This window comes from Lacerta agilis, chromosome 6, assembly GCF_009819535.1.
Source record: "Lacerta agilis isolate rLacAgi1 chromosome 6, rLacAgi1.pri, whole genome shotgun sequence".
In the NCBI taxonomy this organism is placed as follows: Eukaryota; Metazoa; Chordata; class Lepidosauria; order Squamata; family Lacertidae; genus Lacerta; species Lacerta agilis.
Window position 1 is genome coordinate 89,328,390 of NC_046317.1, and position 12,829 is coordinate 89,341,218.

Sequence of the window (12,829 nt, forward strand, 5' to 3'; positions counted from 1 at the left end):
TGATGGGAATTGTAGTCCAAAAACAGCTGGAGGGCCATGTTTGGCCATGCCTGCCCCAATATAACCAAACTTCCACAGCTCTAGCTGCACTTGTGCAAGCCTGCTGTGATGGCCTGGGAGTCAGACTCAGATGCTGAACCTGAGGGATCCCAGCCTGCACAGGATTCCCCGCCTCCAGAACCAGCTGAGCCGGGGCCAGGGCTTGAGCCTGAAGGATCCCCACCTGTGCTGGATCCCCAGGTGCAGGCATCAGCGGAGTCTGCTCTGGCTCCTGATGGGAGGGAGGACCCATTGCCTGCAGGTGCTCCACTCCCAGCCTCTTCAGAGGAAGCTGAGGCAGCCCCTGGGTCCAGTAACCCACCAGCCTCTCCTGAGCTGCAGAGGCTCAGGGCAGAGAGATGAAGAGAGCTAAGTGCTTACAGGAGGAGTGCTCGCCCCCAGGCCTGGAGGAGAGGCGAGTCTCCAGAGGATCGGGGCCGCCCTAAGCATAGGGCCAGATAAAAGCCAGCCAGACCCAGCCCAAGTTGCGTGAGCAACTTAGTTGCAAATGTATGCTTGACCTGCAACCTCGTGCCTGCACCTGCCTTGGACCTTGACCTGCTCCCTGCCTTGCTCCCCGCTGGACTGACCTCCTTTGGACCCCTAGACCCAGGACTGGACTTGGACCTCGCTTCACGGACAAACCCCTGGGGCCAGCACACCTGCATCCCTCACAGTGTCTCCTTTCTTCCTTTCTTTATCAAGGAAGAGCTGTAGCTCAGGGGTAGAGCTACATATTCCTTGCATGCGGAAGGCTACAGCACAAGACTCTTAATCTCAGGGTCATGGGTTCAAGCCCTCGCCTTGGGCAAAAGATTCCTGCATTGCATGGGGTTGGACTAGATGACCCATGTGGTCCCTTTCAACCCTACAATTCTATGATTCAATCCCAGGCATCCCCAGGTAGAGCTGGGAGAGACTAGGAGAGCTACTGCTGGCCAGTGAAGACAGTATTGATTAAGATAGGCCAATGATCTGTCTCAGTGCAAGGCAGTTTCCTATGTGCTTCTATTTCCTATGGTCCTCTGTCTTCCCTGCTGTCAAGGCACAGTCTCTCAGCTCCTCAGGAGGTGGCTAGTTCCCTATCTCTCTGGCTGCTGCTGTCAAGCACTGTGTACATGGACTGCACCGCCTTATCCCTAACCGCTAGCTAATAGCAACCATTAATCAGGAGGTGGAGGGGGGGGGGAAGGAGGAAAACAAAGGACAGAGAGAGGGAGGAGTAAAACAGGCAACTCTAGAAAGACGTTGGCATATGGCTACAAATATATAATAGCTGATCCCTCCCCTGTGGTGGCTTGAGGCTAAATGACAGGTGAGCTTCCTTCCGATCTCAGAGTATGCTTTATTTTATTTTATTTTAATTCTGAAAGTGGCCGAGAAGCAGCTTAAGAAAAGACAGTCTGTGGTTTAAAACATCCCCCAAATAGCAATAAAGCCAAGCGCATTCTTAATAATAATAATAATAATAATAATAAACTAAAAGATTAATCAATTCAACCCTCTGGATGCCTACACGAAGCTCCAGCGAATTCGATTGGGTTGCTCTCCGAGTTAAGCGTGCATAGGATTACTTGGGAGTAAGCCATTGACCTGGGTAGATATGCATAGTATTGCACTGCAAAAGGCGTGGGGGGAAAAATAAATGAATAAAAAAGGTACGGCTGGCAAAACCAGCCCAACTAGAGGCAGGGCAGGGCGAGGCGGATCGGGGCGTGTGCGCAGTGGGAGCACGTGCGCGCCCAAGCGCGGGGCGACGGCGGAGGCCTCCCCGGGAGCGCCCTTGCGCAGCAGCCGGCCAAGCCGAGAGCCCTTCAGGGCGGTGGCCGCCGGGGAAAAGCCAGCGCGGGATGGGCGGGATCGCGCAGGGAGAGCTGCTGCTCGCCGGAGCTAGCCAGAACCCGGCCGGATGGTGCCCACGCCGGCCCGGCGGCCGAGAGGTAGCCCGCGAGCCTTGACCTCGCCTCCAGCCATCTCGATACGCAAACCAACGCCGCCAACGCGCCCTCGCCAGCCGCGCTACGAAGCACCTCCCGGTCGGGCACGCCGTGCGGCTCCCGGCTTCTTTCCCCGGCCGGCAGGTTGCAGGCCCGATCCCGGCGGCTCTCGCCTCCCGCGGCTCCTCCTCTCCTTTCGCAACCTCGCGGAGAGCTTCTCCTCCCTGCCGGAGCCGGGGTCGTGCCTGCTGGGCCCAGCCCAGGCGCCGCCGAAGGGCTCTCGGCGCGCTGGAGACGCGCACAGCGGCGCTCCTGTGCGCCGCCACCACCAGCACGACGCCTCGCCTCTTGCTGGGCTTTGTCCGGGACTTGCAGGCAGCCGCTGCGTCCGCAGCGCTTCCCCGCCCAGCTCGGGGTGGGAGGACCGGCGGCGGCGAAGGCGAAGGCGAAATTATCGCCTTGTTGTTGGACTCTGCCGTGCGCCTTGCTGCGCAACGAGGCAGGGGCTGGCATGGGCGGCGGCGAGGATGACCTTGCAGGGATGTCGGCGAGGGGCGTGTTTGAGCATCGTCTCCATCCGATCCGGCAGCAGCAGCAGCAGCAGCAGCAGCAGCGTCGTCGGGTGACTTGAGAGTAGGAGAGAGAGAGAGAGAGAGAGACAAAAGCGGGAAGGGAGGAGGAGGGAAAGAGGAGGAGGCGGATTTGCAGTGATAGGCGGTGCGCAAGGCGTGCGCTGGCCACTTTGCCGAAGTGTCTTGAACGCGGAAAGGAGGAGAGCGCCGGGGTCTGTCCACATCAGCGGCAGCAACGCGGGCTCTTGTCCTGCCCCGCCCAGCCTGGACCTCTTTGCGCCAGACCGTCTATCGTCTGAATCCCGCCGCCCATCCCCGCGCCTCGGGCCGCATGCGCTTGATGTTCGCGGAATTCCGCTCCAAAGGCAACCCCTTGCCGGACACGGGAGGGGGCCATGAACGGGCTCTGGCGATGAACTGCGGCGAGACCAAGGAGATGGAAGGTAAGAAAGCAGCGGGGTGGGTAGCCGTCACGGGGCGCCTGGGCAGCTTTGGGTACCTGGCGACCCTCGCCTGTGGCTCTCAGGTGAGCGGGGGGGCCCCCTCTTTGTTCTGAGTCCGGCTCGAGGGCTTGGCTGATGCCCTCCGGGGCTCTTTTCTAATCATCGCATGCAAGCCGGGACTCCGGAGGGCATTTGTTCGACCTCCGTGTTAAGTTAGGCGCGCGCGGCGTGTGGATGAGGAACAAGAGCTTAAGAGACTGAGAAATGGAGGTGAAGGGCTGGGGGTCGCCAGCTATTCTTCCGTCTTGCGGGTGAGGATGAAGGATGAGCATGCCCGAGGCTCTGATGCGCGTAGGTGGCTGGGCAGAAGAGGTGGTATGGGGCTCGGAAGGTGCCCCGATGCTTGCGAGTAGCTTCATGTGCCCGTGTAGGGAATGGTTGCACGGACTCTCCCGAGCGCTGGGTTTCTGAAAAGATGTCTGACCTGGTAGCCTTCCCCTGCTGTCTAGGTAGGTTGCTGTGGCGTCCTCCCATGCGTGCACGGGAAGCACTCTGCACAGGCTCAGTGTCCCTCTTGACTTCTGATTCCAATGTCAGAGGTGAAAATGAGGCTCTGTGACTTGGGGGGGGGGCACTGCTGCTTTTGTAGTGGTGGGTGCTGCTCTGGGCATCTTTAAAGTGAACAAAATGAAAAGCTGGCATCCCTGGGGACATTTGCATGGGAGTCAGCTGCCTTGAGCTGGGGGTGCCTCTGCTCCTGAAATGACCTGTATGGGGATGGGAAGTGTTTGAGACTGCCAACTGACAGCAGATTTAAGGAGGGAGGTTGCCGCTGGGAATGCTTGTATCTCAGGCACAAGGAACACTGTGTTGGGTGGGGGGGCTGTTTTAATTTCTTTTTTTAAAAAAAGGTTGTGGGTGTTAAGTCTGCTAAGCCACAGTCTCTGGCCTGGGTACCCTCAGATGTTGTGTAGATGTTATTCAGTGTGGGAGCGACTTCCATTCTGCACATGGTCAGGTGTACTCTTTGCTCTGCAGGTGCCTTTTTATATTCCCGAGTTTTGCCAAATTGCTGAAAACCATTCCCAGCCCTTAGAGAGGCTTCTATTTAGACCTTCTGTGGAGTGCTGTGAGTTTTCCAAAGCAGAGTATATACTACCCGTCCAATGTGAGAGCTGTAAAGTGCGATAAAAGAGAGAAAGACTAGCCTTGCATCCAGTTAGACCAGCTGTGCTGGATGAGACTGATAGGATTTGAAGTCCAAAATATCTGGAAGGCTCCCGGTTGTTGGAAGCACAGGGCAACTAAACAACGTTGCAGCTCATATGCCAGCCATGTTTACTAGGGAGTAACTCCCACTCATTCACAAGTACAGGCACTGAGCATTGACAGACATATCCTAAACAAGGAGGCTCCCTTTATACTGAACATTGGTCCATCCAGCTCGGTAATTTGTCTCTGTTGATCGGAAGCTGCAGCCCAGGATTTCAGACAGGAGTTTCTCGCAGCACTGACTGGAGATGCCATTGGGGATTGAACCTGGGACATTTGGGTGTGATTCTGCCGCTGAGCTATGGTTCTTTCAATAAGCCCCACTGAATTCAGCAGGACTTAATTCTGAGCACACATACATGTTTGGGGACAGATACCCATTGACCTTCCTAAATAAAACCACCCTGGGAGTAAGCCTTGAGGACTCGCAGATGTGTGTAAACAGCATTTCCATGCAATCTTCCAGACTGAATAATTCAGAGTAAATGTGGACGCTCGGTTCAGAGACTCACAGGGGCAAGAAGGCAGTAGAGGAGCAATCTCAAGAATCCCGTGTTATCCCTCAACATCCTTTAATGACCTTGTCAAGCTCTGAGTGGCGAAAGAGCGGTCTCCATCAAGGTTCTCCCCAACCTTTTTTTAAAGGAGCAAAATGGGTTTCCGATCAGCGTTTTGCATCTGCGAGGAAGGAGCCTGGGGTGGTAGTTATTCCGCAGCGAGGCACGACAACGGCAGTAGTAACGCCGTCACATTTATATGGTGCTTTGAAATTCACAGAGGCAGTCCATGTTCATTCTGGGCTAGCCCAGCACACTATGCAGAACAGGCAGCTGCTATGTGTGGGGCAAGAGTTCGGGCCCTCCAAACTAATTGGAGAAAGTCCTCTGGGGCGAGAATGGGGGGAGCTGTGGCCCTCCAGATGTTGGGCAGAGGTCAGGGATGATGGGACTGTGCCCCAATATTTTTGACACCTTGTGGGAAGGATCCAAGGGCATACCAGGAATCTAGGCTTCCACAGTTAAAGTGGATTTAAAGCAAATTAACTTTAAAAAAAGGACTTTTGGTGGATAGGAAGTTGGCAGGAAAACACACTGCAAAGTGTGTGTGGGGGGGGATGAATGAACGATTAAGAGGAAGATGTAGATAGATAGATAGATAGATAGATAGATAGATAGATGATAGATACATAGAGCCAGCCAGCCCCCTGCAAGTGAAAGGGAATGCTCACTGTCGTATAAACACCCCATAGGCACATAAGAATGAATGAGTAAAGCCCACATAAGATTTGGGCAAGCAAATAAATGGGTTCCCTGGAGGGGGCCAGACAAAATCTTGAAAGGCTGCATGGGCCCCATGATATCCTTCCTGGACCCTTGGGGTGTCATGTTGGGGGGTGGGACCAATGAGCCACCCCCATTTTCATTTTCCCGCCTTCTGCACAAGCAAATGGAGCGGAAGTTCCTCCTTTTTGCTCCATTCACTCCGATGGAACTGGAAAAGAGGTACCAGGAGAAGACATAATTGCTGCCTGCCACCACTTTCGCGCTGGGAGACAGTGTCTCGTAGTGGTTAGAGCCGAGTTTCAGACCAGGACCAGGGCAATCTGGGCTTGACCCCCCATCTCAGACATGAAACTGAATGGAGTGACTTGTCCTAGTCACCTGCCCACCCCGCAGGGTTGTTGTGAGGCTGGATTGGTGTATGGGGAACATACATGCTGCTTCTATATGGGGTTGGACTAGATGACCCTTGGGATCCCTTACAATTCTATGATTCTTGGAGGAAGGACGGGATACCAATGTAGTGCTTGAGTAAGTTCCGTTGAGCAACATCCTCGTGAATAGACAGGCAGAGGCTTGTTGTTGTTCGTGAGGGCTTGGCTAGGATGAGATTTGAACCTGGGACTTCTTGGGCCCCACCGGACCGATGTCTTTTTGTGGGCGTATCCTCCCAACATATCATTGACACAATAATGGCACGTTAGCTGTGGATTTATACTTGGCCACTCGCATGTCCTTCTGCTTTATTAGTTCTGCAACACTTCTTACCGCATAATTGCTGGAAACAAAGCCGTATGTCTACCCTGAAACTTTTGCAGGTGCAGAGCGCATTGGAAGCAGGTTCACGTATAACTGCCCAGATAGAGTCACGTGTGGAAATAATCAGGAACGCAGAAGAAAAGGAATCTCTGCAGGTTCCCTTTATTCTGTTACAGCTCAAGCCATGCAGCCATGACATTTCAGGCTGCTCTCCTGTACAAAGCATGTAGCGCTTAGGTCGTTCTTTCCTGGAGTGCTTCACGTGCAATATCTCAGCTGTCATAGAATGGTAGAGCTGGAAGGGACCCTGAGGATCATCTAGTCCAACCCCCTGCAATGCAGGAATATGCAGCTGCCCCTGTCGGGGATCGAACCTGCAACCTTGGGGTTATCTGCACCACAATCTGACCAACTGTGCTGTCCAGGCATCAGACCTCACGACAGTCTTGCAAGAAAGCGATAGTTCCGTTGACAAAGCATGAGGTTCTTAATCTCAGGGTGGCGGGTTTGAGCCCCACATTGGGCAAAATATTTCGGCATTGCAGGGGGTTGGACTAGATGACCCTGGGGAGACCCATTCCAATTCTATGATACTAAAACTTATTGCTGGTGGTTTATGTAAGGCAGAGGAATAGCGACGGCCCTAGGTAGCTTGAGACATGTGTGGCACATACAGAGGATCCTGCTGTAACGAACGAAAGCAACACATCCACATCAAACCAAACCAATATAAATCCCCCTTTCCCCAAATCAAGTCACTAGTCCATTGGATCTGTGAGCCACTTTGGTTTTCTTCTGGGCCGGATGTGTTGGCAGCCGCCCCAGCTATTTAAACAGCTGTGTGCCCTACTTACAACACTAAAGAGGGTGACGATGGCCCCAGTTTGTTACAGGTGCTGGGAAAGGTAGCTCTCAAATCCTGTGAATTATAGTTCACACAGAACTCTAATTCCCAGCACCCTTAACAAACTAAAGCTCCCAGGATTCTTTGAGGGGGGAGCCATCTGCTTTATATGGACGGTGTGCACGCAGCCATAGTCTAGCGATCTAACCATTGTGACACGCTGTCTCTAGCATGGAAGGGTGGCTGGGTAACAACTTTGGTCAGCCCCTGCCATCAAACAATTGCAGCTGTTTTGCTTCATGCGCTGAGAGCTCTGGCTATTTCTCTCTGCGGTTCCTGCCGCTTCCCAGTTGAGCAGGTGCCGATGTCCTGGCACCACACCCTTGCTGTGGTTTACGCTTAGCAGCCCATCCTAGCCTCAAAGGCTGAGGCAGGACAGCCAACCCTGTGACTCAACTCAGTATTATTCCCATTTTACAGATAAGGAACCGAGGCTGTGAGAAAGTGACTCACCCATGCCTCCTAGTGAGATTGCGTCTCGCCAGAGATTTGCGAACTCCAAGATGCTGCTGTAAGATTTGGACCTGGCTGCTAGCCCAGCTGGCTTTTTTTTAAAAAAAGGCAAGGATTATGTCAAATTCATTGCAACTAAAAATATTATGAGCAAGTTCAGGCGTGACAGAAACTGCATTATCTTTTCTGGCAGCTTCAACTCCCAGATATGTGGGAGCTGGTTCTGACTACTTGCTGAAATGCACTTTGCACATGCTCATATTTTCTTTTTATTACTCGCGTGCTCCATAGCCGAACCCCAGAACAATAACTTCTGGTGCAGCCCCCCCCCCCGGGGGGGGGAGAGACTATTGCTATAACGTCCCCATCCTGTTTTACAATGTAACAGTAATTTGAGTGTCTTGCCCCTCAAAAAGGAAAGGGGGGGGGAAAGGTTGTCACAATATTTACGCAGAGGAGACTGACCGCTGGGAGCTAGCGAAGCGAAATGTCTCGCTTGCAAAGTTGTTCCTTTCAGACGGGGAAGGTGAAGAAAGGGGTCAAGTTGTCCTTTCTGATCACACCTCTGGGCTCAGTGGGCAAACACAGCCCAATTGTTCTCTTTGCAAAAAAAAAGAGAGAGAGAGAGAGAGAGAGACCTCAGCCGGTAAGGAAGGCGATGTTGACAGCACACGAAAAGCTCATACCAGGAACAAACTCAGTTGGTCTCTAAGGTGCTACTGGAAAGAATTTTCGATGTTGACAGCGGCATGTAAGAATAGTCTGAGCACCTGGAGGTTCTTTCCACTGCGTTAAGCGGTCTCTCTTAGATGCCGGGCCGGGGTGAAAATGAAACGTTTCTTCTCCTGCCTCATTTCCAGTTGATTTGAATGGCCGCTGGAGAGCGTTTATTCCTCTGCTCCCCCACCCAGATCCTCAACACATAAATACAGTATAAAGGACTTGTCACCTGCAAAAGAAGCCTAACAAATTCATTGTGTGGTTTCCCTCTCCTCCAAACCCTCCTCCCTGGTCCTTCTCTGCTGCGTATGCAAATTCTTTGGGAGATATTCCAAACCACACAGATCAATCAAGTTAGAATCATAGAATCCTAGAGTTGGAAGAGACCACAAGGGCCATCCAGTCCAACCCCCTGCCAAGCAGGAAACACCATCAAGGCATTCCTGACAGATGGCTGTCAAGCCTCCGCTTAAAGACCTCCAAAGAAGGAGACTCCACCACACTCCTTGGCAGCAAATCCCACTGTCAAACAGCTCTCACTGTCAGGAAGTTCTTCCTAATGTTTAGGTGGAATCTTCTTTCTTGTAGTTTGAATCCATTGCCCCGTGTCCGCTTCTCTGGAGCAGCAGAAAACAACCTTTCTCCCTCCTCTATATGACATCCTTTTATATATTTGAACATGGCTATCATATCACCCCTTAACCTTCTCTTCTCCAGGCTAAACACACCCAGCTCCCTAAGCCGTTCCTCATAAGGCATCGTTTCCAGGCCTTGGACCATTTTGGTTGCCCTCCTCTGGACATGTTCCAGCTTGTCAGTATCCTTCTTGAACTGTGGTGCCCAGAACTGGACACAGTATTCCAGGTGAGGTCTGACCAGAGCGGAATATAGTGGTAGTATTACTTCCCTTGATCTAGACGCTATACTCCTATTGATGCATCCCAGAATTGCATTGGCTTTTTTAGCTGCTGCATCACACTGTTGACTCACGTCAAGTTTGTGGTCTACCAAGACTCCTAGATCCTTTTCACATGTACTGCTCTCAAGCCAGGTGTCACACATCCTGTATTTGTGCCTTTCATTTTTTTTGCCCAAGTGTAGCACTTTACATTTCTCCCTGTTAAAATTCATCTTGTTTGCTTTGGCCCAGTTCTCTAATCTGTTAAATTCATTTTGAAGTGTAATCCTGTCCTCTGGGGTATTAGCCACCCCTCCCAATTTGGTGTCATCTGCAAACTTGATCAGGATGCCCTCAAGCCCATCATCCAAGTCATTGATAAAGATGTTGAATAGACTGGGCCCAAGACAGAACCCTGTGGCACCCCACTAGTCACTTTTCTCCAAGATGAAGAGGAGCCATTGATGAGTACCCTTTGGGTTCGGTCAGTCAGCCAGTTACAAATCCACTGAATGGTAGCATTGTCCAGCCCACATTTTACCAGCTTCTTTACAAGAATATCATGGGGCACCATAGTGTTCCATAGTGTTAGTGCAATAGCCTTCCTTATCAAGTGACCCTCTCTTGCTCGGTATCATCATCATCATCATCTCCCTCCCAAACTCTCTCCTTCCACTTCCTTCTAAGAACTTCTAAGACCGCAAGAAGGGCCCTTCTGGATCAGGCCAGTGGCTCATCTAGTGCAGCATCCTGTTCTCACAGTGACCAGCCAGGCACCAGCAAGCAGGATTTGAACACAGGAGCAGCACTCTCCCTTCCTGTGGTTTCCAGCCACTGGCATTCAGAAGCATTACTGCCTCTGACCCAGTGGAGGGCAGACCATCATCATCATCATCATCATTTTATCTGTATGCTGCCTTTCCATAGTTAAAACTATGCTCAAGGCGGCTTACAAGATTTACATAATTACCAACATAACCAACATAACAAAAGTAATAAACAATAGATAAAACGCATCAAAAGGTACATAATAATAATAATAATAATAATAATGATAATGATAATAATAATAATAATAATAATAATAATAATAATAATAATAATTTTTTATTTATACCCCGCCCTTCCCCTCCAAACCTGGCTCAGTGCAGCTAACACCAATAAAATCACAACAAAAACACAAAACAAATCATTAAAAATACAGATTAAAATACAATTTAAAATTTAATTTAGACTGCAGCCTCATTTTTAAGTAGCCCACCAATCACACCAAAAGAATGAAAACATCAGGGTTAAACTGAAACCAACCCAAAGGCCAGGTGGAACAGCTCCATCTTGCAGGCCCTGCGGAAAGATGCCAAATCCCACAGGGCCCTGGACTCTTGTGACAGAGTGTTCCACCAAGTCGGGGCCAGTACTGAGAAGGCCCTGGCCCTAGTTGAAGCCAACCTAGCATCCTTATGGCTCGGGATCTCCAAAAAGTTATCATTTGAGGCCCTTAAGGTCCTACCCGGGACATACCAGGAGAGGCGGTCCCTTAGGTACGAGGGTCCTAAGCTGCATAGGGCTTTAAAGGTCAAAACCAGCACCTTAAACCTGACCCTGTACTCCACCGGGAGCCAGTGCAGCTGGTAGAGCACTGGGTGAATGTGGTCCCGCGGCAAAGACCCCGTGAGGAGCCTCGCCGCGGCATTCTGCACCCGCTGGAGTTTCTGGGTCAGCTTCAGGGGCAGCCCTGCGTAGAGCGAGTTACAATAATCAAGTCTGGAGGTGACCGTCGCATGGATCACTGTGGCTGCATCAGGGCGAGAGAGAGGTAGGGGGCCAACTGCCTAATACAACCAAATGGAAAACAATTTTCCATATAAATCATAAAATCTAAAACTAAAAATACAACATTAATAGTAACAACAATTTAAAATGACATAGTTAAATAGATAAATATAAAAAAACAATATTAAAAAGGAGCCCTCTCTGTTGATGAGCAGCAGCAGCAGCCCTTTATGGAGCCTGTCGGGCCCCAAGCCAGGTGGAGAGAAGCAGGGCAGGGCCCTTTGGCTCCCAGCAGGTCAGTCCTGGGGCATAGTTATCCTGGCTAGTAGCTGTTGATAGCCCTCTGCTCCATGAATTTGTCCAACCCTCTCTTAAAGCCACCCAAGTTGGTGGCCATCACTGCATCCAGTGGAGGTGAGTTCCATAGTTAAACTATGCACTGCGTGAAAAAGTAACTTTCTTTTATCTGCCCCTTCACATCTCTCTCTGTGGGCCCTCCGGACTCTCCACAGCCCATGCCCCCATCCTCAAGCACTTCTGATTGGCAGGAATGCATCCTTGGACTGTGATATTAATGCCTCTTGCTCACCTGGGAGGCTGGAGAGAGGTATTGGTTGTGGTTGGGGAGGGGCTGTAAAATCCTGTGAATTTTTGCATAGGTGTTGTATTGTGCAAAGGTAAAAAAAAAAGTTACCGGATATATATCTGTTGCTCTGGCCCTTTTTGCACCTGGCCCTGCCCAACACTGCAATGCAGCCCCCGGAAAAGGAATATGGCCCTCAGGCTCAGAAAAGTTTCCCATCCCTGCTTCACAACCTGCCTGAGCTGCAGAAAGGAAAAGCTTTTATCGCTGCACCTGAAGCTGTCTTTCTGCAGGAGGAAAGGGACACTTGTTAAATTTGCCAATTAAGAATCCACAGGATGCAGCAAGGTCAAAGGATCTCGGCTGCAACCACAAGTTGTGTAAGTAAATGGATTTTTCATAAAAGCACTCCAAGGCTGAGTTTATTTGCTCCTAGAATTATGTGCCACCTTTGGGGACACAGCCCACCTTAGGCGACTCACGTTGCCGTGAAAACAAAAAATACAGCGGTCTCAACTAAGCAAAACTAACCAAGGCAGTGGCCTTAACAAGGATTTAAAAGCCCAGTTTTTCAGTCTGCATGTGGTGGTGACTTTCTCTGTGTGTGTTTGAAGAATGGCAAGTACGGTGACTGCTCCATAGTTCTTCCTGGAAGGGGGAGCAGGAAAGATCGGCACTGACAGAGGAAAAGGGCTCTGTCTTCCTCAGAGGAATAAAAGACAGTGACTCAAAGTTAATTTTTAAAATGGATAGTAGTAAAACTAGAAATCGTTCTGTGGTCTGCTGCCATCGCTTTCAGCAATATTCATGTGGTCCAGTGCAGAGTTGGGACAGAATTTTGAAGGCACTGCCCTAGCTGGCTAGTTCTCTATATGTGTCGGGAATATATATATATATTGCATCAAAGGAGCATTCATTTGCCTGGGCAGTCTGAAGTGCAGATCTGTCAGTGAGGACTAGTCCTAAGAGCCAAGCTGTATTGTGCCTTCATTTGTTTACTTCAGTTCTGAATTATTTCCCATGAGGCATCCTAAAACGATTTGTACAATATAACACACACACACACACACACACACGAAGTTGCATATATAAAAGCATCTTTTAATAGAATCCTAGAAGGGACCCCGTGTGTCATCTAGTCCAACCCCCTGCAATGCAGGAATCGTTCACCCAATGTGGGGCTCGAACCCACGACC

At 50.7% G+C, this 12,829-nt stretch overlaps 1 protein-coding gene across 2 annotated transcripts in view; it reads left to right on the forward strand.

Moving 5' to 3' along the window:
* Positions 1–2,607: 2,607 nt before the first annotated feature.
* The window catches only part of SAMD10 (sterile alpha motif domain containing 10), a 57,035-nt gene continuing 46,813 nt past the window's right edge, over positions 2,608–12,829 (forward strand). The window contains exon 1 of one of the 2 annotated variants that reach the window (XR_004426914.1): positions 2,608–2,991. Coding sequence is in view for 1 of the 2 variants with exons in the window: in XM_033153757.1 (XP_033009648.1) it covers positions 2,880–2,991 (112 nt within the window). In the remaining variant the exon portion in view is untranslated. The remainder of the gene's footprint in view (positions 2,992–12,829) is intronic. The other variant, XM_033153757.1, reaches the window with a different exon arrangement.